Below are 26,267 nucleotides of genomic sequence, written 5' to 3'. Positions count from 1 at the left end.
GACAGATGAGTCCAAAATTGAATTATTTGGACACAACAGCAGAGGACATGTTTGGCGTAAACCAAACACAGCATTCCAAGAAAAGAACCTCATACCAACTGTGAAGCATGGAGGTGGAAGTGTCATGGTTTGGGGCTGCTTTGCTGCAGCAGGACCTGGTCAGCTCACCATCATAGAATCCACGATGAATTCTACTGTGTATCAGAAGGTGCTTGAAGAACATGTGAGACCATCAGTTAGAAAATTAAAGCTGAAGCGGAACTGGACCATGCAACATGACAATGACCCAAAACATACTAGTAAATCAACCAAAGATTGGCTGAAAAAGAAGAAATGGAGAGTCCTGGAATGGCCAAGTCAAAGTCCAGATTTGAATCCCATTGAGATGCTGTGGGGTGACTTGAAAAGGGCTGTACGTGCAAGAAACCCCTCAAACATCTCACAGCTGAAAAAGTTCTGCATTGAGGAGTGGGGTAAAATTTCCTCAGACCGATGTCGAAGACTGGTAGATGGCTACAAGAACCGTCTCACTGCAGTTATTTCAGCCAAAGGAGGTAACACTCGCTATTAGGGGCAAGGGTGTCCTATCTTTTTCCTCAGTTAGAATAGGCATTTTTGTAGAATGACATTTACAGAAGATCTTGAAAAGACTTTTCTTCAGTTTTCTTTGTTTAGTCGGATTACTTTAATCTCTCTGTATTGTTGAAACGGAGATGAAATAACCTTTTATTAAAAATGTTACAAAAAACCACATGCTTTCAAAGGGTGTCCTAATTTTTTCACATGACTGTATTACAAGTTTTGCTGAATAATGTCCGCCCATACATCAGTCTGCTCAGCTCCTCCAGCTCCATGACACACTGCATTCTCAATGCAACAGGTTCCCTTTAACTGTAGGGGGATATAACTTCCACAGATCAGGGCCCCCAGCTTTCCTAGGGCCCTAAATGACAAATCTGCTGAGACCCCTACTTTTTTAATAGTGTAAAAAAGCAACAAAAAAAAAACTATTAACAATATTTTTTTTTAATTTTTTTTTATGGAATTAAAGGGGTTTTCCAGGATTTTTGAATGGATGACCTATCCTCTGGATAGGTCATCAGTATCTGATCAGTGGGGATCTCCACTGATCAGCAGTTTGAGAAGGCACCGGCACTCGCAGTAGCGCGGCACGCTTCTCTCCACTCACCAAGGACAGCGCCGTATACATTGTATAGCGGCTGTGCTTAGTATCGTGCTCAGCCCCATTCACTTCTATGGGGCTGAGCTGCGCCTAGACCGTGTGCCCAATGGATGTTGCATGCTACAGCTGAAGTCGCTTGTCTAAAAAAATGTGTTATAATACTGTACAGAGATTCGCCTCTGTACAGTATTAGGGTACTTTCACACTAGTGGAAGGACGGATCCGACAGGCTGTTCACCCTGTCGGATCCGTCCTGCCTCTATTTCGCCGTGCCGCCGGACCGCCGCTCCGTCCCCTACTGACTATAATGGCGACAGGGGCGAACTCCGGCGCAGCACTGCAGTGCACGCGAAAGGCCGCCGGACAAAACTACGACATGTCCGACTTTTTAGTCCGACGGCCTCTTGCCGTGCACTGCCGTGCTGCGCCGGAGCTCTGCCCCGTCCCCATTATAGTCAATGGGGAGGGAGGGGAAGTCCGGCGGCACAGTGAAATAGCGGCAGGACGGATCTGACAGGGTGAACAGCCTGTCGGATCCGTCCTGCCGCTAGTGTGAAAGTAGCCTTAGAATGTATGAGCTCCGATGTGACTTATTAAGTCGCGAGTGACTTCTTTGAATAACTTCGTTCATTGATTATTACAGTGAAAAACCTTTGAACCTAACCTGGCTTTGATTCCGTACAGTATTATAACAATTTTTTTTTTAGCGAAGCGGCTTCGGATGTAGCATGCGTAGCTCGCTTTGCTCATCTCTAAATGTGACGTCATATGTTCTAGGAAAAGTTGGAGAAGGTTGCAGAGCTACTGTGAGCGCCGGTACCTTCTCAAACAGCTGATTGGCGGGGGTCCCGGGTGTCAGACCCCCACCGATCAGACAATGAGGACCTGTCCAGAGGATAAGCAAAAATCCTGGAAAACCCTTTTAAAGCAGTACACTGAGCTGATATACTCTGTGCTGCTGTGAACGTTCCATTGGCTCCAAGCTGTTCGTCTGCTAGCCCCAGGCCTACTTTTCTATATGCAATAGATTCAATATATCATATCAATTATCATATCCCTAAATCATGTGGGACACTAGTCAATACTCCTAATTGTCACAAAGGTGACATCACGCTATATACCTGAGCACCGGTTGCAATTTCATCTGCAGCTTCATTCATTACACCCAGCGTCTGAAAGGCGAACACACAAAGCTCTCGTTCGCAAACAGTAGGCTGTCAAAAAGAGAAAATGACAACTATCATCTCATATCGGCAAATAGGTTTCACATTAGTCAGTAAAAACTAAGTTTGCATCCAAAAGGAAATGAAACAACCCAAATCAGAGAGAATGAAAGCAAACACAAAAGATACGCAATGACAGCGAGCGACCACCAGATGGCACTGTCATAACAAGACAAATAGCCCACGTGGCGGTACCTAAATAGCTCCTGCAGGCTCTCTTCATGATTTAATTCATGAAACGCGTCTACATTGCTCAGCAGTTGTGAAATGAGATGTCAAATAAGTTGATGTACAGTAAAGCAGCACACAATGGGCCTTGCTTCATCGCTTCCACTCCGAACCAGGCCTAATTTCATTATAAAATCTAAAATCACAAAGGCTTTGTGCGTTGGCGTGCACCGTCCTGTTTTGCATCTTAAAAGGAAATGCTGTGGCACAGAGAAATGATTCCGCTAGACTGGTAAACATAGTAATCTGCAAATTATAAGGCTAATTTATGTATTCATTCATTTTAGTCATTTATTTATGACTTTATTCATTTACTAGAATAGATTTATTTTTATTTTTTTTGTATTTAAAGGGACCTGCCATCAACTTTATGCTGCCCACACTAACGGCAGTATAAAGTAATGACAGGTGAGTTGATTTCAGCAATCTCTATTTATAGGTTAATGCCAATCATCAGCAGATGGGCGGGGGAGAGCAGGAGATTAGGAATAACCAGGACTCTTCTCAGGTAGATGTGACTCTTTTCGAGGCCTGGGCTGCAATGATTATGATGCTGGTTCTCGGCAACCACTTACTTTTAGCTTATGAGTGACACACCGCTGACATCAGCATTTCTGTCACTATTTTATCCTGCCCTCAGTGAGGTTAGCATAACGTTGATGACAGGCTCCGTTTAACAGACATCAAGTGCTCATGATAGAAAATAGACAACCCCACTGCATGTGGGAACCGAAGGGTTATTTTTTGTCCGTGTCCATTCCGTTTTTTATGCGGCCCGTATGCGGAATTCATTTCAATGGGGCTGCAAAACAAACGTGTGCATTCCATACCCGTATGTTGGCAAGTCCGTTCCGCCCAAAAATGGAACATGTCCCATTCTTGTCTGTTTTGTTGACAAGGACAGGCATTGTTACAAAGGATCCGCAAAAAAACGGATGTCACACAGATGTCACACAGGTTTTTTGTGGATCCGTGTTTTGCAGACTGCAAATTTCATGTTTGCTGCATCGAAGGGGCTATGCAGTCAGCAGTCTGCAGATTCAGACCATGGAGCTGGTGCCCGACTGTCATGAGAGAGCCCAGCTCCGGCTCTTCAGACTAGGGAACTGTAATAAGGCGGCAGCTTAACCCAAGGCCCCTTCGTAAACAATGTAAAAAGGCGAATATGTGGTCACTATGGGGTTAAGGACCCATCGAAGCGATATAAATAATTTAACTCTTCGCTAATTTACTAGATGCTGGTCAGTCATGACATACCTGGTGACTAAAGATTTGGAATTGGTCAGTGTGGTCAACAAAGTCGTGTCAGTTTAGTAAAAAACTTGCATTCCCCAATAAATTACTTTCTGAAACATAATTTCTTAGCTTTCTGCATTGTAGAATCCCTCTGTTATTCCTCCTGAAATTGTCGTGGGGCATGTCCCTACATATGCTGTACAATCAGTGCTAACATCGTCAGTGTGTGCAGGGAGGCACCCAACTGACAGGGGGAATGGCAATATCTAACTGCCAATATTTTTATACAGTCAGGTCCATAAATATTGGGACATTGACACAATTCTTACATTTTTGGCTCTATACACCACCACAATGGATTGGAAATGAAATGAACATGATGTACTTGAACTGCAGACTGTCAGCTTTAATTTGAGGGTACTTACATCCAAATCAGGTAGACGGTGTAGGAATTACAACAGTTTGCATATGTGCCTCCCACTTGTTAAGGGACCAAAAGTAATGGGACAATTGGCTTCTCAGCTGTTCCATGGCCAGGTGTCTGTTATTCCCTCATTATCCCAATTACAATAATCAGATAAAAGGTCCAGAGTTCATTTCAAGTGTGCTATTTGCATTTGGAATCTGTTGCTGTCAACTCTCAAGATGAGATCCAAAGAGCTGTGACTATCAGTGAAGCAAGCCATCATTAGGCTGAAAAAAACACAACAAACCCATCAGAGAGATAGCAAAAACATTAGGCGCGGCCAAAACAACTGTTTGGAACATACTGAAAAAGAAGGAACGCACCGATGAGCTCAGCAACACCAAAAGACCCGGAAGATCACGGAAAACAAATGTGGTGGATGACCGAAGAATTCTTTCCCTATTGAAGAAAACCCCCTTCACAACAGTTGGCCAGATCAAGAACACTCTCCAGGAGGTAGGTGTATGTGTGTCAAAGTCAACAATCAAGAGAAGACTTCACCAGAGTGAATACAGAGGGTTCATCACAAGATGTAAACCATTGGTGAGCCTCAAAAACAGGAAGGCCAGATTTAAAAAGCCTTCGCAGTTCTGGAACAACATTCTATGGACAGATGAGACCAAGATCAACTTGTACCAGAGTGATGGGAAGAGAAGAGTGTGGAGAAGGAAAGGAACTGCTCATGATCCTAAGCATACCACCTCATCAGTGAAGCATGGTGGTGGTAGTGTCATGGCGTGGGCTTGTATGGCTGCCAATGGAACTGGTTCTCTTGTATTTATTGATGATGTGACTGCTGACAAAAGCAGCAGGATGAATTCTGAAGTGTTTCGGGCAATATTATCTGCTCATATTCAGCCAAATGCTTCAGAACTCATTGGACGGCACTTCACAGAGCAGATGGACAATGACCCAAAGCATACTGCAAAAGCAACCAAAGAGTTTTTTAAGGGAAAGAAGTGGAATGTTATGCAATGGCCAAGTCAATCACCTGACCTGAATCCGATTAAGCATGCATTTCACTTGCTGAAGACAAAACTGAAGGGAAAATGCCCCAAGAACAAGCAGGAACTGAAGACAGTTGCAGTAGAGGCCTGGCAGAGCATCACCAGGGATGAAACCCAGCGTCTGGTGATGTCTATGCGTTCCAGACTTCAGGCTGTAATTGACTGCAAAGGATTTGCAACTAAGTATTAAGTGAAAGTTTGATTTATGATTATTATTCTGTCCCATTACTTTTGGTCCCTTAACAAGTGGGAGGCACATATGCAAACTGTTGTAATTCCTACACCGTTCACCTGATTTGGATGTAAATACCCTCAAATTAAAGCTGACAGTCTGCAGTTACAGCACATCGTGTTTGTTTCATTTCAAATCCATTGTGGTGATGTATAGAGCCAAAAATTTTGATGTACCAATATTTATGGACCTGACTGTACATTTCTAGGAGGAATAACAGAGGATGGCATGATGCAGAAATCTGAGAAAAGATCATCCAGCTTTGTATTTTTGTAATTTCCTACAGCTATGGAACATCCAGTACATGGAGCTGCATGCTATTCATTACATGAAAGGCCTGAATGCAGGGTCTCATGTGGTGCTTAGCATCCAATTAATGTAGACGTAGACTGATACTTTATGACCTTAGACATAATTACATCAAACAAAGGTACAACAGGAACAAAAGACCTGTTTACAAGCCAAGAAATAAATGAATGTTTTTACATTCAAACATCAAGACATGAGGAGCAGACATAACGCTAATTAACTAATCATCATTTGGCACAAACCTATTTCATCCCATAATCAAAAGGCTACAAGATATGAATAATGCATCATACAAAGGAGATAATATCTCTGCAGCTAATAACACCAAAGCCAAGTCCATGAATGCATCTGTTTACATCTACTCTCTTATTATTATGCTGAGAAATCCTCCCTCTCCGTTTCTGGTTAGTAAAAGAAGCTTAAAGCGAACCTCCAGTTATAAATAAACTTTCCATAAATGTATAATGCAGGCGAATATAGGAAACTTTGTAATATATTGTTTTAAAGGAAAACTCTTCTATTTGCTTTTATCAGGCTGCGGTGATCTTTCCTGCTTTTAACATTACTATGGATAGAGGAGGGGAGGAGGCGGCTGGGTGAGAGATAAACAAACCAGTTTCTTAGGGCACTTTCACACTAGCGTTGTTAGAATCCGGCAAGCCGTATACAAACGGATAGCTTTTTTTTCCGGATCCATTAGACCGGGCATGCTCAACCTGCGGCTCTCAGGCTGTTGCAAAACTACAACTCCCATCATTCCCAGACAGCCTAAAGCAGGGCATGGTGGGAATTGTAGTTTTACAACAGCTGGAGGGCTGTCTCATCCTGTATCATCTGAAATAACGGATCCGGTATTTACATTTTTTTAAAAGATTAAAAGAGAAAGTAGCTCCTCCTATATCCCGGCGCATGCACAGACCGGAAAACAGTATCCGGCAATGCGGCAATTTCCAGGACACTTGGTATTAAAACATCTCTATGGAAATGAATGCCGGATCCGGCAAGTGCGGTATTGTTCCGGGATTTTGTCTACTATATCTAGTAAGGTAGGGCTCTACCACTGTTCAGAGTGAGGTAATAAGTCTCTCCATACACTTTTGTGTGTGAAGCTCGAGACAGAGAAAGTTGTTAATAAAAGGCAGAGTGAAGAAAAGCAGTCTGAGAAGCCTATGAGGAAGCATCATTCTTTAATAAGATATATTACAAAACTTCTTACATTCCCCCCTATTATTCATTTCTGAAAACGTAGGTACACTTTAAAGAGGACCTGTCTCCTCTCCTGACATGCCTTTTTTAGCAACTATTTGCATTCTCTATGTAGTAACAATTCTGGAGTATCTAGTGGAGAAAGCAAGTAGTTACTAAAGCAGACATGTCTGGAGACAGGTCTTCTTTAAAGCAGTTTTCTTAATAGGACAATCTTTGGATGTCATGAAGTGGGGTCTCCAACGTAAAAACCCATCTATGTACCAGTTTTTATATAGAAAAGACTGTCCACATAATTCTAGGGAATTGAAATCTTCTGAGCTACAATGCAAAATCTGTAACAGGGATGTAGCAAGGGTAAGGGCAGCCTGGCTCCTGCCCTGGGTGCCATCAGTGAAAGAGATGGGCACTGCACATTGGGGAGAGTTTGAAGAGAGCATCTCAGTCTTTCTGTGTGATATGCATAACTATGTGTGTGTAATGTGTATGTATAGTATACAGTATGTTGTATATAGTGTGTATGCATGTGTGTGAGTTGTGTATATATGTGTGTGTAAAATGAGGGGAAGGGTTGGACAGCCACTTTACGTTTTATGGGGAAGCGGGGGCACCAGACTAAATCTTTGCCCTGGGTGAAGAAAAGCCTAGCTACAGTTCTAGCAGTGGCCTCCACCTATATCTTCTCATGTGGCAAAGGAGCGTTTGGGTCCCCTTAAAGGGGTTGTCCAAGTTTTTTTTTTTTTTGCTCTTTGCATGTTTCTAACTAGGAAAATGTAAGGGGTTTTCAGTTCCCTTACTTCATCTCCAGTGTTCCTGTTCTCCTGGCTAACTGGTGTCACATGGCCTGTGATGTCAGCTTCTTTCCCTGCTCTGATGACGTCCGGTGCACAAGCCTGAGGGAGCAGGAGGAGCAGGTCTGCCTCTGTGCACAGGACGTCAATGTGAAGGCTGTGCTGGTTGGAACGACAAGCCACGCCCTGCACTGCCCACTCTGCTGGCCACGCCCCTGCACTGCCCACTCTGCTGGCCACACCCCTGCACTGCCTGATCTGCTGGCTGAGCTGTGTGCCCTGTGTCCCCCCTTCCACTGGATTCTTCAGCAAAGTTTAACCCCTTCTACCATCAGCAGCACAGACACAGGGCTAGAGGCTCTGCCTCAGGTAATGAGCAGCTGCAGGGTTTCCCCTTCTCCAGGCGCTGAAGAGACAAATGCTGTGCACAGGATTTTCCCTCCCTCCTCACCCTGCAGACACAGAGCTGACAGAGACCAGAGGAGTTCTCTCCTCTGTACTCTTCTGCTGGCTGTCAGGAAGTGTCTGCAGAGCATTGCACAAGAACAGGTAGGGGGAAGATCCTGTGTGTATCAGAAATTTTATTGAACTGTACAGCTGGGACTTGTAGTCCCACACATACAACATGAGTATCCCAGCAGTCAGACTGCAGGCAGGGCAGCAATTTGATTAACTCCCTTTGCCGATCCGGAGGAGGTAAAAGGCAGTCTTTGTTGACACCCACAAGTATTCATGAGGAAAACCTCAGAGATTATTGTTAGACGCCCCCACAGCTCTGCAACTGCATGTAAACAAAGGGCCAGAACAGCACTAGGGAAATGAGTAAATATACTTTTTTGTGTCTACAACTTGCTTAGCCTATGTATATATTGCAGACCATCAGATTTACTTAATTTTTTGTTACATAACTCGGACAACCCCTTTAAGCAACAGGGCCTAGTTATTACTACTATCTCTGAATCTTATACCTACATTACTACACTGAGCCTTCCCAGAAACAGGCATAGGTTTGGAATGACTGAATAAGTTAAATTACATTACCAGTTATGCATTCAGTCCATGATGTAAAGGGCACTTACCCTCAGCATTGGTCCATTTTGAAATACATGGGGTTCATCACAAACCACACAGTACTCGTTTAGCACAGGTATTCTTTGCTCAGCAAACTCTATTGTCTAAAAAGAGGAGAACAATTAAAAAAGCAGAAGACAAAAAAAATATTGTAAGCATCAGAACATGACATTTTTTGAATAGTTTTTATCATAAAATAAAATTCTTTAAAAAACATTTTCCATTCATTTGAAAAAAAAAAAAATGTAACTATCCATGTTAGATAATCTTAAATGGGTTGTGTCACTTCAGGAAATAGCATTTATTATGTAGAAGAAGTTAATACAAGGCACTTACTAATGTATTGTGATTGTCCATATTGCCTCCTTTGCTGGCTGGATTCATTTTCCATCACATTATACACTGCTCGTGTCCATGGTAACGACCATCCTGTAATCGAGCAGAGGTGGCCGTGCTTGCACACTATAGGAAACAGCGCCCGCCTCTTTGGTGGCCGGGAACATGGAAGTGCACATTTTTTTTCCTATAGTGTGCAAGCATGACCTCCATTGATGGATTGCAGAGTGGTTGTAACCATGGAAACAAGCAGTGTATCATGTGATGTAAAAATGAATCCAGCCAGCAAAGGAGGCAATATGGACAATCACAATACATTAGTAAGTATCTTGTACTAACTGTCTCTATATCAGGGGTAGGCAACCTCCGGGACTCCAGCTGGTATGAAACTACAACTCCCAGCATGCATACTTGAACTGCTGTTCTCAGAACTCCCATAGGAATGGGTGAAGCATGCTGGGAATTGTAGTTTCACAACAGCTGGAGTGCCAAAGGTTGCTGATCCCTGCTTTATATAATAAACGCTATTTGCTGAAGTGACACCCCCTTTAAAATATTTCTGCTTTTATACCCAGTACTAGAGAAAATACAATAGGGTTAGGCCACTTTCACACAGTCAGTGTTTGATCAGTGATTTCCATCACTGATTGTGAGCCTAAACCAGGTGCAGATGCGGGGCCAAAACATAGGTGCACAGGTTTCATTAAACTTCATCTCTGTGTAGCCTCCACTCCTGCTTTTGGCTTAGAATCCCTGATGAAAATCACTGATCAAACACTGACCAAACACTGTGTGAAAGGGTGGCTGCACGCGGTGCAGATTTATGTGCAGAAAATCTACATGTAATCCGTACCAAAATCACACAAAAAACCTACATAAATCTGCACTGTTACAGCGTTTTTGATGCTTTTTATTTGGTTTTTGGGGCTGATGTGATGCGAATTTTCCTCAGATCTCACCCTTCCAACAACTGACATGCATAGGATTTCAAAATTCACATAGCAGGTCAATACTTTGCTGGTACTGTATGTCGCTGCGATTTTTCCGCCCCATGTGCAGGCATCCTAACACTTTCCATTTTCTTCTGTGCATTTGTCAGCTTTGCTGTTTAGACTGTGACAGAATGAGCAAAGTCAACACAGTATCATTAGAAGGTGGGTGAATTAAAGCAGTTTTCCAGACTCTGACACTGATGACCCATGCTTACCAATACCATAGCCCCAGAAGCCCCTTTAATAAGAAGTCTATGGTAGTGCTGGTGAACGGGACCACAGGAGCACACATAGGCCGGCACTTTTTCCTATAGTGTGCAAGCATGGCCACCAATGCTGGATTGAAGAGTGGTCGTAACCATGGAAACGAGTGTATTATGTGATGGGAAAATTAGTCTAGCAAAGGAGACAATATGATCAATCACAATACATTAGTAAGTGGCTTTCTCTACATGATAAATGCCATTTGCTGAAGTGAGACAACCGCTTTAAGGGATTGCTAGTTACTGTATTTTATCTCCGTCCACTTAGCTGTGCCATGTGCTTGCAATGATGTATGACATGCAATGTTTTCTGTGTAATGAGATGTGTCATTTATGTTCTCCGTGGGTCTTATGCGCCCGGGAAATGCCAGCCAGGGTTCCAAAAGGGGATGTACTGCACTAAGGAGGATAAAATGCCCTGTGTGTACAAGCCATGAACATTGCAGTCTAAAGCTACATTCACACGACTGTGCTGCTGGGCCCGAGCTGCAGGCCGCAAACCACGGGCACTGGCCGTGTGAACTATGCATTGCGGTACGGACCTATTGTCTTTAATGGGTATGCAATGCGCAAGATAGACATGTCCTATCTTTGGCGGCATGGAAGCACAGACCCTGAAGCCCACAGAAGGTCTAATGTGTGTTTCAGTGGGCTTCTGGGTCTGTGCTTCCGCACCACAAAAGATTGGATGGGTCCTATCTTTCACCATATCTTGCGGATCGCAGATCCATTGAAGTCAATAGGTCTGCATCGTGATGTGTAATTCACATGGCTGCTGCCCGTGTTTTGCGGACCTGTGGTTTATGGCCTGCAGCACGGTCATGTGAACACACCCTATTAGTGGGAAATGTTGCAGATGGTATATTGCCCAGCTAGGGAAGCAATATATCTTGGGCAGGATGGGGTGGACGGTGTATGATGTTATATTGCATTTACATATATGTAAATTATAGTGCAATATAATATCATACAGTACTTCATCCATTGAAAATATGCCTGTGCAACACTTAGGTTATGGTGACATCTACGGACCAATGGTATTATTACTGATTGATAATACGTGTGGCTATAAGACCCTTTGAGTCACATGATCTGCATAAGGTCCTTAAATGGAAATGGACTCAAAATAAAAGCACACAGCCCTATATTACAGGTATATTGCGGACACGCTAGCGGCGATCTAGCCGTGCATGTCCACAGCTCTATAACCTAAAATGAGGTGACAGAATCCCTTTAAATATGTAGTGAAGGCACATGCTCTGCAGATCTCATGGCCAGTAGGAAACAGGAGATGGAACAGAGAGCTGGCAAGTTCCTATTCGTAACAAAGCCAGCATTAATCCTGTAAGTAACTAACTAGATAGTGGAGGTGATTGTCACTAGTAATAAGGCTACATAAAACACCACAGGGACTAGCTAGGGTATTTGAAGCAGAATATTGTGGAGGATTTGAGGCCAGAGCTGAAGGGTAGCAATACGCTGCTTAGCCCATGGAACCTGGAAGCAGCAAAGGCATGTATGAGAAATAGGCTGCCTGTGTTATCCAATACATTCCAGAACTGTAAGGATTACATAGCATTATAAATCAATGCGGACTCGCAGCATGACCAAAGCTCGTCTGCAAGGGCCCTAAGGCCTCTTTCAGACGAGCGTGACGGATTAGGTCCGGATGCGTTCAGGGTGCGTTCAGTGAAACTCGCACCATTTTGCAAGCAAGTTCAGTCAGTTTTGTCTGCGATTGCGTTCAGTTGTTCAGTTTTTTCCACGTGAGTGCAATGCGTTTTGATGCGTTTTTCATGCCTGTGAAGGTTTACAAACAACATCTCCTAGCAACCATCAGTGAATAACGCATCGCACCCGCACTTGCTTCTGGATGAAATGCGTTTTTCACTGAAGCCCCATTCACTTCTATGGGGCCAGGGCTGCGTGAAAAAACTCAGAATATGGCCTCATGCACATGACCGTATTTTGTTTCCGTGTCTGATCCGTTTTTTTTGAGGATAGGATGCGGACCCATTCATTTCAATGGGTCCGCAAAAACACGGACAGCACACCGTGTGCTGTCTGCTGTCCGCATCAGTATGTCCGTTCCGTTGCTCCGCAAAAAAATAGTACATGTTATATTTTTTTCTAGTTTGCGGACAAGGATAGGCATCATTACAATGGATCCGCAAAAAGAACGGATCCGCAAAAAAAAAACGGATGCCATACGAAACGTCATCAGTTTTTTTTGCGGATCCGCAATTTGCAGACCGCAAAACACATACAGTCGTGTGCATGTAGCCTTAGGCCTCTTTCACACGAACGTGTGATGGCAAATTGCGGTCCGCAATGCATGGGCACCGATCGCGGGCCAGCCGCATGCGGATCGTGGACCCATTCACTTGACAAGTTCTATCTATTTGCGGAACAGAAGCACGGAATGGAACACCACGAAAGCACTCCGTAGTGCTTCCGTTCCGTGGTTCCGTTCCGGATCTCCGGATTTGCGGACTCATTCAAGTGGCCTAATTCCGTGACTTAATATTCTTATAGTCTAGTGGGGGAGGGGCATTATCTCATATACTGTATATTGTGTCTGCCTGTGATTGAGAAAAGTGATATGTAAGCTCCATCGTACAACATAAGGAACATGATTGCAGACATGATGCTGAACATCTGAGGTCATACCTGCACAAGGAATCCATGCCCTCGCACCGGAACACTTTTTGCACCACTGGTTAGCTACAATAAAAGATGAATAACATGCACTGATTTTATTATTTTCACAAATTGAAGCACAACTATTCATTTCACTAATGAGAATCTGTGACTCATTGTAAGGTCAGGGCTTATTCACGAATCGCGGTCATGTTATGTATTTTTTGCCATGATTTGCAAAGATCGCAGAACATTTTTGCAAAAATCTGGTATAACTAGTGTTGATCGAGCACCAAAGTGCTTGAGTAGAACACGTTGGCATGCTCAGGTGCTCTACAGAGCAGGTAAAGGTGGGCCGCAGGTGTGCCCATTTCTGAAAATCATCTACAGCTGCCGCCGATCTGGCAACGCTGCAGCAGCGCTTGCAATTGCCAGCTCACCGACTGTTGTGCGACGTGAGCACGCGCTGGAACTCCACGTCCCACATGTTGGCCAGGCTTTGTGAGCAGAGGGTTGAATCAGCAGCTTTCACGCTATGGATTCTGCAACAAAAGTCAAACCATTTTGTCCAGATTTTTCTAGAATATCAGCGGATACTTTTTCTGCACTGGAAAATCCACAGTGGACCCATTCCATGTGGACACCCTTACTGCCACCCTACAGTGTGACCGAGCAGCTGAATACAGGAGATGGAACATAAAGTAGCTATAGAAATCCATACATGCTTTCATTAAAGTTCTTGTCCATAGTCACCTGCCCACACTTTATAGCAGTTTCAGTAACCAGGTATGGCTTAAAATGGACCTCCATCTCATTCTGCCGTCTTTAGGTTCGAAATTCTGCGTTGAATTTTTTCCTGGAGTTGTCCCACAATGAAATAATATGATTCACTGTTATATCAGACAACCTTTGGGACCTTTTAAAACCATTGATCCTCTCTCTTACATATTTATGGCGCCCCCTGGTGTTCATTTCATTCTGAATGTCCACCTAATGTGTCCAGTGCAGGAGAGGAGGAGCTGCTTCTAGCGCTGCTCTGTACAATAGCAGGAATCACTCGACCGTCCATGTAGAAGAAGATCCAGATGATGGGACTGAGCTACTGAGCATGTGTGACCACCACCACTGAACTCATTAGATGGACGCTCTGAGAGGAAATCAAACACCAGGGGGCGACATAACAACAATGTATAGGAACAGGTATAAAACCTGTTGCTGTAAATAAATATTAATTTGCGGGAAACCCTTTTAAATGGGTATTTAACAGTAACCTAACTGCAGAACGGGGTCCCCAGACTCTACAGCAACTGACCTCTCCATTCATCCAAGCAGAGCGGAAGATAAATGTGGAGGTGACTGCGTATCTGTGCGACTCTCCCCACTCACTTTGATGGAAACAGTTTAGGCTGTTTTAGTAACTCCCATAGAAGTGAATGAAAAGCCACATCCTGCTTCTCCAGGTGGTACAAGGGGTGGGGGACCTCATTCTACAGATCTATTTTATAAATGTAGATCTATGCTGCGGATTTTACATCATAAAACTGAACTTTTTTATCACCATAAAGCCATATTAAAAAAATAATCAGTGCAGAATTTTGGACCAATTTTGATTAAAAATATAGGGACAATTTATTAAGACTGGCGGTTTAGACGCTGGTCTTGAAGGGGCTATCCAAGACTATTAAATGTCCCCCATTTGCCCAGGCCACTCACACTGAATATACTTACACAGCTCCCTGCGTCGCTCCTAGTCCCTGCACCGCCGCTGCTTCTCCCTGTGTGCGGATGAAAACATCAGGTGTCGGGGGGAGCAGCCAATGGCAGGCGGTGACAGGGACGAGCTTCCCTAGCATCGTGGGTGACACTAGGGAGGCTCGTCCCCGCCCTCCCCGACACCGGATGTTTTTATCCACGCACGGGGAGAAGCAGCAGCAGCAACTTCCTAGTTGTCTTACATTTGTACCATTTTCTACACCTAAATCAGGCGTAGAAAATGGTAAATGAGATGGGCCTGCCGGTCCATCCCTGCCCACGCCATGCCCACTGTTTTAGACCTGGCGTGAGTGGGGAGAAGTTGCAGATTACGGCGCCATGGACCTTTACGCCGCAATCTGCTCCAGAAATACACCTAATTTAGGCATATTTCGATTTGATAAATGACCCCCATAGTGTTCCAGCATGTCTGTTCACTTCAAGGATACATTCACACAACCATTAAACAACGGCCATTAAAAACAGAAAAATTACCTATTTTTAGTGACCTTTTGTAATGGATGCTTTCTAATAATCAGCCATCAAAAACAGTCCCCTTCGATTATATGGGGGCTGTTGGTGCAGAAAAAAGGCAAAAATAGGACATGTTCTATTTTTTGACTGCCGTTAACTATCTGTTAAAACAAAAACAGCCATGTGAATACGGCTGTAGCAGGGTTAACACTCATGCTTTATGAGACATGTTACCTCAACTAAATGCAACTAAATGCGTTAAGCAATTGCTTTTCAATGGCTTTTGTTTCAAGATAACGAGATGAGTTAAGAAATTTGAGTTAAGAGTGTGTGTTACCCCTGCTACATCTGTATGCCCATAGATTTCCATTGTTCTGAAAACGTCTTGTGAATACTACAGCCTAGGGCTGGGTTCAGACCTGAGCGTTTTACAGCGCGTTCCTACGCGCTGTAAAACGCTCAACAGGCAAGAACCAATGATTCCCTATGGAAATGGTTCTCACCTGAGCGTTTTACAGCGCGTACGATCGCGCTGTAAAACGCCCGACGCCCCAAGAAGTACATGAGCTTCTTTGGGGCGTCTTGTCGCGCGTTCCCATACATAGACTTTAGCGGGAACGCGCGACAATGGGCGTTCGCTTGTCTCTGTATGCGCGATTGCAAACGCCCGTACAATCGCGCATACAGAGCGTACGTTCAAGTACGCTCAGGTCTGAACCCAGGGTAAGGGTTGAAGATCATCTCAAGCCTGAAGCTATAGAGTAAGGATCAGCATAAAGGCCTACAGGTAACGACAAATAACATTCCCTCATTGTCATATATTGCATTATACGTTATGGGCACTATCTAAGAAAAGTGCCCATCAATAATACCAGTGTACCCACAGCAGGTTGTGAAGATGCAGCTGGCGTTAATATACCAATCAGCCCTGAGGTAAGAGAGAGCCGCCTGCCCTCTGCGATAGGTTCCTTCAAAAGGTCCATTTTTGATGTTTTGGGGGCACTGGAGTAAGACTTGCTGAGAAGTTTGTGGTTCTTAAGTCCATCTAATTCTTCCATACGAAGATTACTAGAATAAGACCTGCTTAATAGTTTATGGGGCTTCAAGGTGCTGTTGTGCTCACATCTGGGGTCTCCAGAACAAGAACGGGTTAAGAGTTTATGTTGCTTCAGTGAAATGCATTCCTCCTGCTTAATGGTTGTGGAGCACTGACGGCTCAAAAGTTTGTGTGGTTTTAAGCCCATTGGTTGCTCAGCTCTAGGGTCGCTTGACAGAGAGCGGCCAAAGTTTCTGTGGGATTTTGCGTTACACATGTCTTCAGCCTTGACTGTGCTAGAACAAGTCCTTCTCAGCAACTTGTGAGTTTTAGAGAGTCCATCTTGTTCTGACTTTAGTTTGACTTTGCTTTTACCACATCCAGGAGGGGGGTAACTTGGCGACCTTTAAAACGTAAAAAATAAGAGTTACAACCTATGCAGCATCACCAAGACCTAGAAGGTTCAAATATTCTGGATTATTAAACAATTACATACAGGTATATTAAACCCACCAGTAACGGTACAGAAGCTTCGGGCAGAAAACAGAACCTGCTACAATTACTTTTCAGTCTTCATCAGAAAACTAGAGGCGTCCCATCATTGCTTCTCTTTGTCCACTCTAATTTTGCTCTTGCCCACTCTTCAGGTCTTGTGAAATTCCACATAGGGAATTATGTGCCGAATTATTAGACTTTGTAGATTAGGAGATGCTGGATTAAGGAACTAACATACAATATCTATCTATGTATCCATCTCATATCTATTTATCTCATATCTATCTATCTATGTATCTATCCATCTCGTATCTATTTATCTCATATATATCTATCTCGAAAATAACTTTTTAATTAAAGTGCCTTTAAAGGGTTTTTCCGACAAAAACATTTAAATCAACAATCCATAGGATAATCTTTGAGAGACCGGGCCCAACTAATCACTACAACGGTCCCCCTTCTTCTTGTTGCAAGCATGCAGTGTAGAGAAGTTTGGAGTGGACTGGTGGTCACATATAACCCCCTGCCACAGAGAAGAGCAATAAGATGCTAGGGACCTGCATTCTAGTGATCAGTGAGGCCCCCAGCAATTATACATTTGTCACCAAATCTGTGAATAGGCGATACATTATTTCAACAGATAACCCCTTTAAAGGGACTCTGTCCTTGGACCAGTCCTATTAAGCACAGAAATACATGAACAGTACACATGACATGGAGTTCACATCAGTGATTTTAATCTGTATATTCAATCTGGTTGTGCAATACATGGAGAGGACTCCTGAGCAGGCATACATAATGGAGAGGACTCCTGAGCATGCATACATAATGGAGAGGACTCCTGAGCTTGAATACATAATGGAGAGGACTCCTGAGCATGCATACATAATGGGGAGGACTCCTGAGCAGGCATACATAATGGAGAGGACTCCTGAGCAGGCATACATAATGGTGAGGACTCCTGAGCAGGCATACATAATGGAGAGAACTCCTGAGCAGGCATACATAATGGTGAGGACTCCTGAGCATGCATACATAATGGTGAGGACTCCTGAGCATGCATACATAATGGAGAGGACTCCTGAGCATGCATACATAATGGGGAGGACTCCTGAGCATGTCTAGATAATGGAGAGAAGTCCTGAGCAGGCATACATAATGGAGAGGACTCCTGAGCAGGCATACATAATGGTGAGGACTCCTGAGCAGGCATACATAATGGAGAGAACTCCTGAGCAGGCATACATAATGGAGAGGACTCCTGAGCATGCATACATAATGGAGAGAACTCCTGAGCAGGCATACATAATGGTGAGGACTCCTGAGCATGCATACATAATGGAGAGGACTCCTGAGCTTGAATACATAATGGAGAGGACTCCTGAGCATGCATACATAATGGAGAGGACTCCTGAGCAGGCATACATAATGGAGAGGACTCCTGAGCATGTCTAGATAATGGAGAGAACTCCTGAGCAGGCATACATAATGGAGAGGACTCTTGAGCATGCATACATAATGGGGAGGACTTCTGAGCATGTCTAGATAATGGAGAGGACTCCTGAGCACGCATACATAAGGGTGAAAACTGCTGGGCATGCGTACATAATGGGTAGGACTCCTGAGCATACGTACATAATGGAGAGAACTTCAGGAACTAGTCCTTTCTGTGCATTACGCTGCTGGTTTGTGGGCACACAGTGGTGAACCAGAGGGAGTATAGAGATACACTATAGAGTTGGTCCAAGGAGTCCATTTAATGATAACAGATGATGGGAACAACTTGTGGTCTAGAGGTTATTACAGTCCGTCAGCAAGTAGGCTTCTCTGTGACCTCCTTACTACAGTGAATCTGTATGCAGATACATTATAAGGCAGTATAAAGGTTATATTACATATAACACATATAAAGGTTACATTACCTGCGCAACGTAGAAAAAATGTGCAGAGGAGACTTCACCTTCTTGTCCGATATTTTCTTGTGCGAACAGTTTGACTTTTCTTTGCTCTGTTTCCATTGCTGTGTCACAAATGTCTGCATGATTCTGTGCAAACATCAAAGACAGCATCAGTTTAGAGACATCCCTGTCTGTGCAATGCCGTCTACTTAGGAACAGAACTCTAGGCAAAAACCATCGCCCCATCCCCTGTCGTCCAATTTATCAGCTTAAGACTCAGGGTACACGTCAGAGCCCCCCATAGATTTCACTGCTCTCACCCCTGCTGTGAATGTTCTGTTCTCCAGAGACTGACCCCCCGGAGGACTGTGAATAGACGGAGTGATGAAGATCAGCAAACATGATGACTGAACACATCCCTCGCAGGAAAAAAAATCTGAGCTCCTCAATGAAGCAACCTTCTAGTTGGTACTTGCTTTGTGTGGCCAAAAAGGTATTGTGTACTGCATGTAAAGTGTAGGAGAAAAATTAACTGATAGATGAGGATAGAGATGAAATAAACAAAACGATAGATAACTAGAGAGAAGCACAATAAAGAATAGGATGATGCTTTACATAAAATAAAGAATGTTATCTGAATAATTGTATTATATTGGAACTTTGATTTTCCTTTGATTACCTGATTATAATGGTATTCTGCTTGACAATGTAACAAATCAAACTAATGTACTTTTAGCGTTTGAAATGAAAAACTCAATAAAAAAAATTTGAAACAGAAAAAATCTGAGCTCCTTAGAGTTTGGATCCCTGGTGACAGGACAGTAACCAACTCAGGAAAGGAAGAGCCCAGTCTATACAGATACTCAAAGAATCATGCTTTATTGGTGAGGCGCCCCTAGTGGGTAGGCCACAGGGAAATCTAAGACAAAATTGCACAAAATCGTACTTATGTTGATGTGGATTTACCTATGCAAATATAAAAAGCTAATTATCTAATATTAAAAAAGCAGAATTGAGAAAGCTCGTTGGAAGAACGAGTGAAACGTTTTCAAGAAATCTACAGTAAGTCCAGTTGCCTTGATTTATTATTTACAGATAACCAAAGTAATCCCCCGCAGGCTCCTGTGACTGGCTGCAGCGGTCACTAGTCAACAAGATGGAGTCAGGTGAACAGAGGCAGGTGGGGGATAAGCACAGGTATAGGAGCGGCAGGGGATCGGTAAGGTGAGTATACAGCTTTTTATTATTTTATACAATTATCGGCACCTACAAATCCATAGTTATTGTGCAGAAAAATCAACATCAATACACTTTATTAAGTGATAGTGATGCGCAGATTTCTTTAAATGCAATTCGGATTCAATACGGCCAAATCGGTCATTCAAATTGATTTGGATCCGTATAATTCAACTATAAGTGGTCGAATGACAGCAACAGTAACATATATGACTATAAGTAAAGGATGCTGGGGGTAACAAAGAACCTGCCTAATGATAAACTGCAATGTAGAATTTGTTTTTACATTTTTTTAAAGGGAACCTGTCATCAACGTTATGCTGAACCTGTCATCAACGTTATGCTGAACCTGTCATCAACGTTATGCTGAACCTGTCATCAACGTTATGCTAACCTCACGGAGGGCAGCATAAAATAGTGAAATGCTGATGTCAGCGGTGTGTCACTCATGAGCTAAAAGTAAGTGGTTTCTGAGAACCAGCATCATAATCATTGCAGCCCAGGCCTTGAGAAGAGTCCTGGTTATTCCTAATCTCCTGCTCTACCCGCCCATCTGCTGATGATTGACAGTTTTATCCTAGAGAGCAAGGGAGAAAACTAGGTATTAGACTGTCAGTCATCAGCAGGTGGGCAGGGAGAGCAGGAATTGATGAATAACCAGGACTCTTCTCAGGTGGCCAGGACTCTTTTCCAGGCCCAGTCTGCAATGATTGTGATGTTGGTTCTTGGCAACCACTTATTTTTAACTTATAAATGACAGACCGCTGAAATCAACTCATCTGTCTATACTTTATGCTGCCGTTAGTGTGGGCAGCATAAGGTTGATGACAGGTTCCCTTTAAATAAAATGGTCCCAAAAATGTTCACTTTTTGGTGGCAAATGCCTGCCGGTGTGTATACCCACACACCCCCTGGGGTCACGTGATCTTCCTTCATATTTCTTGTCTTATGATTAGAAAAATTGCTGATGCCACTTTGAGAAATTCATCTTAATCGAATCACTAAAAAATTTGATTCTGACCTAAACTGTTTGGACAATTCAGGTCAAATTTTATTTATTTTAAATCAATTTGGTCATCTGTATTTACAGACATAGTGGACTTTTAAGTGACATTGGAGTCACACATCTGCTACTTATACTTATCAGATTCATCAGAAAAATCTGCATTGCAAATACGCTGAAAATATTTCACGTGTGAGATCTGTATTCCACTGTAGGCTTTATCTGTGCAAATCCACAGATAAAAGCCACAGCGATCCTGTCCTGCGTGAACTGACCCTCATAGTTTAGCAACAGAACTAACTTTTGTGCTTATTTTAATGTTATAATATTGTGTTTTAAAACTATAGGTTTAATTTTATAGGTTTCATTTGTGTGACGGGGCCCCCAACTGTCATAGTTTGATGTCCTTTCCAATGGACCAGAACCCCGTCATGAACCATGGTACAAATATGGCTGCAACTAGGATGCCCCTTTAACCTACACCATTGGCTCTGACAGCTAAAGTGATTTTTGAAATAATTACCTGAAATCAGGGATCATTAGGCTGCTTTTTAGCCATTTTCCTAATAGACGGTACAATATAAAGTGGAGCTATAGAGCCAAGCATCCCACTAAACAACTACCGGCCACTACTTCATTACCCGGTAATTATACTGTAAGTATAATATAGCTGCAGAAGAGCACATCGATCCATTCCGTTATCTGATTTGACTGATTCAATGATTTTTCACAATAACCAGATTATTTACTTTGCAAAAGCAATGATCATGTCTAACCAATTAGCCCAAAATATGATAATGGATGAGGATTATGAACTGAACCAGACTCAGGTGAATGAGTGTGCTCATCTCTAGTTATAAGGTCTCGTGCACACTGCTGTATTATGGCTCCGTACAAGCTCTAAGGCAGTGATGGCTAACCTCCGGCACTCCAGCTGTGGTCAAACTACATCTTCCAGCATGCTCCATTCATTTATATGGAGTTCTGAGAACAGCCAAGCATGTATAGATCTTGGGAGTTGTAGTTTTACCACAGCTGGAGTGTAGCTGGCCAGCTAAGACCGTTCCTAGGTTGCTAATATAGCTTGTGTGTTTACACAGCCAGACCTGCCAATAACCTTAATACAGTTCCTATGTTTGTGTGTTAAAGACAAAAGCAGAGTTTTTTACAGTGACTTCATGTTTTAATGTCATATAACTGTTATATATTGTGTTCACAGAAGCAGAAAAGATAATAGGCCTTTAATATTCATTATATGTGTCACAACCAGACAGCTGAGAAGCTCTGACAGAGGCCTTTCAGAACCTCCTCCTTGAGTTTCTGTGTTGTGGTATTCAGCTCCTCCTCTCGTTAGCCTCTCTCAGCTGTCATGTGTTGGACTAATTGCTTCCCTTTAAATTCCTCCCCAGAATGCTTTTCTGGGCGGCTTAAACTACTTCTTCCTGGAGTGTGTGTGCATGCTGACCTTGTTCTCCTCTCTGCTACAAAGCTAAGTGTTGTACATTTATCTGTTATTTTCTGTTTGCTGGATCCCAGGTGACCCTGACTCCCTCCGTATCTTGTGTAGGGAGCCGGTGGTCGTGTCCCCTCACTATTGTAGGGTGCTCAGGGCTTACATAGTCAAGGTTCGAGGATATGCAAACCTCCACCATTAGGATCTTTGCATAGGCTGAGCAGCCAGGGAAAGTGCCAGGTCTTCTGCAGGGGTCTCCCTTGGTTCTTTAGCTTTTGGATCCAGCGAGTCATTTATGCTTGTTGCTTTGCCTTGTTTCCTGTACACCATCCGTGACATTATAAGCCGCCATAACCGTCTCAAGCATGGATCCGGTTTCACTTTTGGCTGAACGCTTCCAGGGTCTTTCATTGGAGGTAGCTGATCTCCGTAAGACTTTTTCTCAGCTTCAAGTGACCGGTTCAGCTTGCGTTCATGGAGTTTGTTCTGAGCCTAAGATCTCGCTCCCGGATACGTTCTCCGGGGGTAGTGAGAATTTTGTGCGTTTTAGAGAGGCTTGAAAACTCCATTTTCGCCTTCTTCCCCACTCCTCTGGTGATGAGGAACGGAGGGTGGGGATCATTATATCACTGCTCAGAGGTAACGCTCAGTCCTGGGCCTTTTCGCTGCCGGAGGGGGCACGGCCTCTCCGTTCAGTGGATGAATTCTTTTTAGCCCTGGGTCAGATATATGATGATCCGGATCGTATTGCTCTGGCTGAGTCTAAACTACGTCTATTATGCCAGGGTAAACAATCCGCAGAAATATACTGCTCAGAATTTCGGAGATGGGCAGTTGATACTGGTTGGAATGATGCTGCACTCCGAAGTCAATTTTGCCATGGTCTTTCAGAGGGATTGAAAGATGCATTTTCCTTTCATGAGAGGCCTATTTTTTTGGACTCTGCTATGTCTCAGGCCGTTCGTATTGACAGGCGTCTTAGAGAGAGAGAAGAGATGTCCTCTTCCTGTCATACTCAGTCCCAGGACAGTGCAGCGGTCCCATTCTGTGCGCAGGGGTCTCAGTCGCCGTCAGCCCCTTCTGAGCAGGAGCCCATGCAGCTGGGGTTGATTGCTTCTGACAATAGAAGATTCAGCTCGCATGGGAGGGTTTTTTTTTTGTGGAGGTATAAATCATTTGGGAAATATTTGTCCCTCTAGGAGATTCAGGCAGTTTTCCGGGAGTAATAAAGAAACAAACAGGAAAAAATCTTTTAAAAATGTTCCGTCTGTTACTATTGGCAGGGTTGAGGCGGAAATTGAAGGTTTTCCATTTGCTTGTAGTTCCCGTTTTGTCCTGCCGGCTAGGGTGGCGCTAGAGAGCAAGAACATTTTTTGTGAGATTTTTGTGGATAGTGGAGCAGCGGTCAATCTCATTGATAATCAATTTGCGATAACTCATGGTTTCCAGGTGCGCACTTTGGGAAAGGATATTCCTGTTTTTGCTATCGATTCCGCTCCACTTTCTCAAAAATCATTAAAGGGCATAGTTCACAATATCCGTTTAATTGTGAGTGATGCTCATGGTGAGGATGTGTCATGTTTCGCCTTAGCGGATGGCCTACTCCTCTAGTGTTGGGGCTGCCCTGGCTCACTAAGCATAACCCCACCATTGATTGGCAAGCGAGGCAAATAAATGGTTGGAGTGACTTTTGCAGAGAGAATTGCCTCATGACATCTGTTTCTGAGGTTGCTACTAAGACTGTACCATCTTTTCTCTCTGAATTTTCGGATGTCTTCTCTGAGAGTGGAGTTCAGGATTTGCCCCCGCACAGGGAGTACGATTGCCCTATTAATCTCATCCCAGATGCCAAGCTGCCTAAATCTCGTTTATACAATCTTTCCCAACCTGAGAGGATCGCTATGCGTGCTTATATCTCTGAGAGTCTGAGAAAGGGACACATACGACCCTCGAAGTCACCTGTTGCCGCTGGTTTTTTCTTTGTTAAGAAAAAAGATGGTTCTTTAAGACCTCGTCTGGATTTCAGGGAGCTGAACAATATCACAATTCGTGACCCTTATCCGCTTCCTCTGATCCCGGACCTGTTTAACCAGGTTGTTGGGGCTAAAGTCTTTTCCAAATTAGATCTAAGAGGGGCATACAACCTGGTCAGGGTCAGAGAAGGGGACGAATGGAAGACGGCCTTCAATACCCCTGAGGGCCATTTTGAAAATTTGGTTATGCCTTTTGGTTTGATGAATGCCCCAGCCGTTTTTCAGCATTTCGTGAACAGCATTTTTTATCATTTGATGGGAAAATTTGTATTGGTGTATTTGGATGACATTTTGATTTTTTCTCCCGATTTCAAAACTCATAAGGAACATTTACGTCAGGTCTTGCTCATCCTGCGGGAGAATAAATTATATGCGAAACTGGAAAAATGTGTGTTTGCGGTTCCAGAAATTCAATTTCTGGGGTTTCTTCTCTCCGCTTATGGTTTTCGCATGGACCCCGAGAAGGTCCGCGCTGTGCTTGAGTGGGAGCTTCCTGAGAATCAGAAGGCGCTGATGCGTTTTTTGGGCTTTGCCAATTATTACAGGAAGTTCATTTTGAATTATTCTTCTATTGTTAAACCACTCACTGATATGACCAGAAAGGGGGTAGATTTTTCTTTTTGGTCAGTAGAGGCGCGTAAGGCTTTTTCTGATATCAAGGAGAGTTTTGCTTCCGCTCCCATCTTGGTGCAACCTAATGTTTCTTTACCCTTCATAGTTGAGGTTGATGCTTCTGAGGTGGGTGTGGGGGCGGTCTTGTCTCAGGGTTCCTCTCCTGCCAATTGGCGACCGTGTGCCTTTTTCTCAAGAAAACTCTCCTCCGCAGAGAGAAATTACGATGTGGGAGATAGGGCATGGTTGGCCATCAAGTTGGCTTTTGAGGAATGGCGCCATTGGCTAGAGGGAGCCAGACACCCTATTACCGTATTTACTGACCATAAAAATCTGGCCTACTTGGAGTCAGCCAAGCGTCTGAACCCGAGACAGGCCAGATGGTCTTTGTTCTTTTCTAGGTTTAATTTTGTTGTCACGTTCCGCCCTGGAGTTAAGAATGTGAAGGCAGATGCCCTGTCACGTTGTTTTCCGGGAGGTGGGAATTTTGAAGACCCGGGTCCCATTTTGGCTGAAGGTGTGGTGGTCTCTGCTCTTTTTCCTGAATTGGAGGCAGAGGTGCAGGCAGCCCAGTCAGAGGCTCCTGATCTTTGTCCTCCTGGGAGGTTGTTTGTGCCTCTCGCTTTAAGACACAAGATTTTTAAAGAACACCACGATACGGTCCTTGCTGGGCACCCGGGGGTAAGAGCCACACTGGATCTCATCGCTCGGAGATTCTGGTGGCCTGCGCTTCGTAAGTCGGTTGAGGGTTTTGTGGCAGCCTGCGAGACTTGCGCTCGTGCCAAAGTCCCTCATTCACGGCCATCAGGTCCTCTCCTTCCCTTACCCATTCCTTCCCGTCCTTGGACACATCTGTCCATGGACTTCATAACGGACCTGCCTCGTTCTTCGGGGAAGACTGTGATTCTGGTGGTGGTGGACCGTTTTAGCAAAATGGTGCATTTCATCCCTTTTCCTGGTTTGCCCAATGCTAAGACGCTGGCGCAGGCATTTATTGATCACATTGTCAAATTGCACGGTATTCCTTCAGACATAGTCTCTGATAGGGGCACGCAGTTTGTTTCCAGATTCTGGAAGGCTTTCTGTTCTCGC

At 43.8% G+C, this 26,267-nt stretch overlaps 1 protein-coding gene across 3 annotated transcripts in view; it reads right to left on the bottom strand.

Moving 5' to 3' along the window:
- The window catches only part of PARP8 (poly(ADP-ribose) polymerase family member 8), a 276,892-nt gene that overhangs the window by 47,796 nt on the left and 202,829 nt on the right, over positions 1–26,267 (bottom strand). For all 3 annotated transcript variants that reach the window (XM_044276222.1, XM_044276223.1, XM_044276224.1), the window contains 5 exons: positions 18,863–18,985; positions 16,294–16,849; positions 13,214–13,267; positions 8,961–9,056; positions 2,305–2,397 (listed from right to left, as the gene is read on the bottom strand). In XM_044276222.1, coding sequence (XP_044132157.1) covers positions 2,305–2,397; positions 8,961–9,056; positions 13,214–13,267; positions 16,294–16,849; positions 18,863–18,985 — 922 coding nt within the window. The remainder of the gene's footprint in view (positions 1–2,304; positions 2,398–8,960; positions 9,057–13,213; positions 13,268–16,293; positions 16,850–18,862; positions 18,986–26,267) is intronic.

The sequence above is a fragment of the Bufo gargarizans genome, chromosome 1 (assembly GCF_014858855.1).
Source record: "Bufo gargarizans isolate SCDJY-AF-19 chromosome 1, ASM1485885v1, whole genome shotgun sequence".
In the NCBI taxonomy this organism is placed as follows: domain Eukaryota; kingdom Metazoa; phylum Chordata; class Amphibia; order Anura; family Bufonidae; genus Bufo; species Bufo gargarizans.
This window is presented reverse-complemented; position numbering and strand designations above follow the sequence as displayed.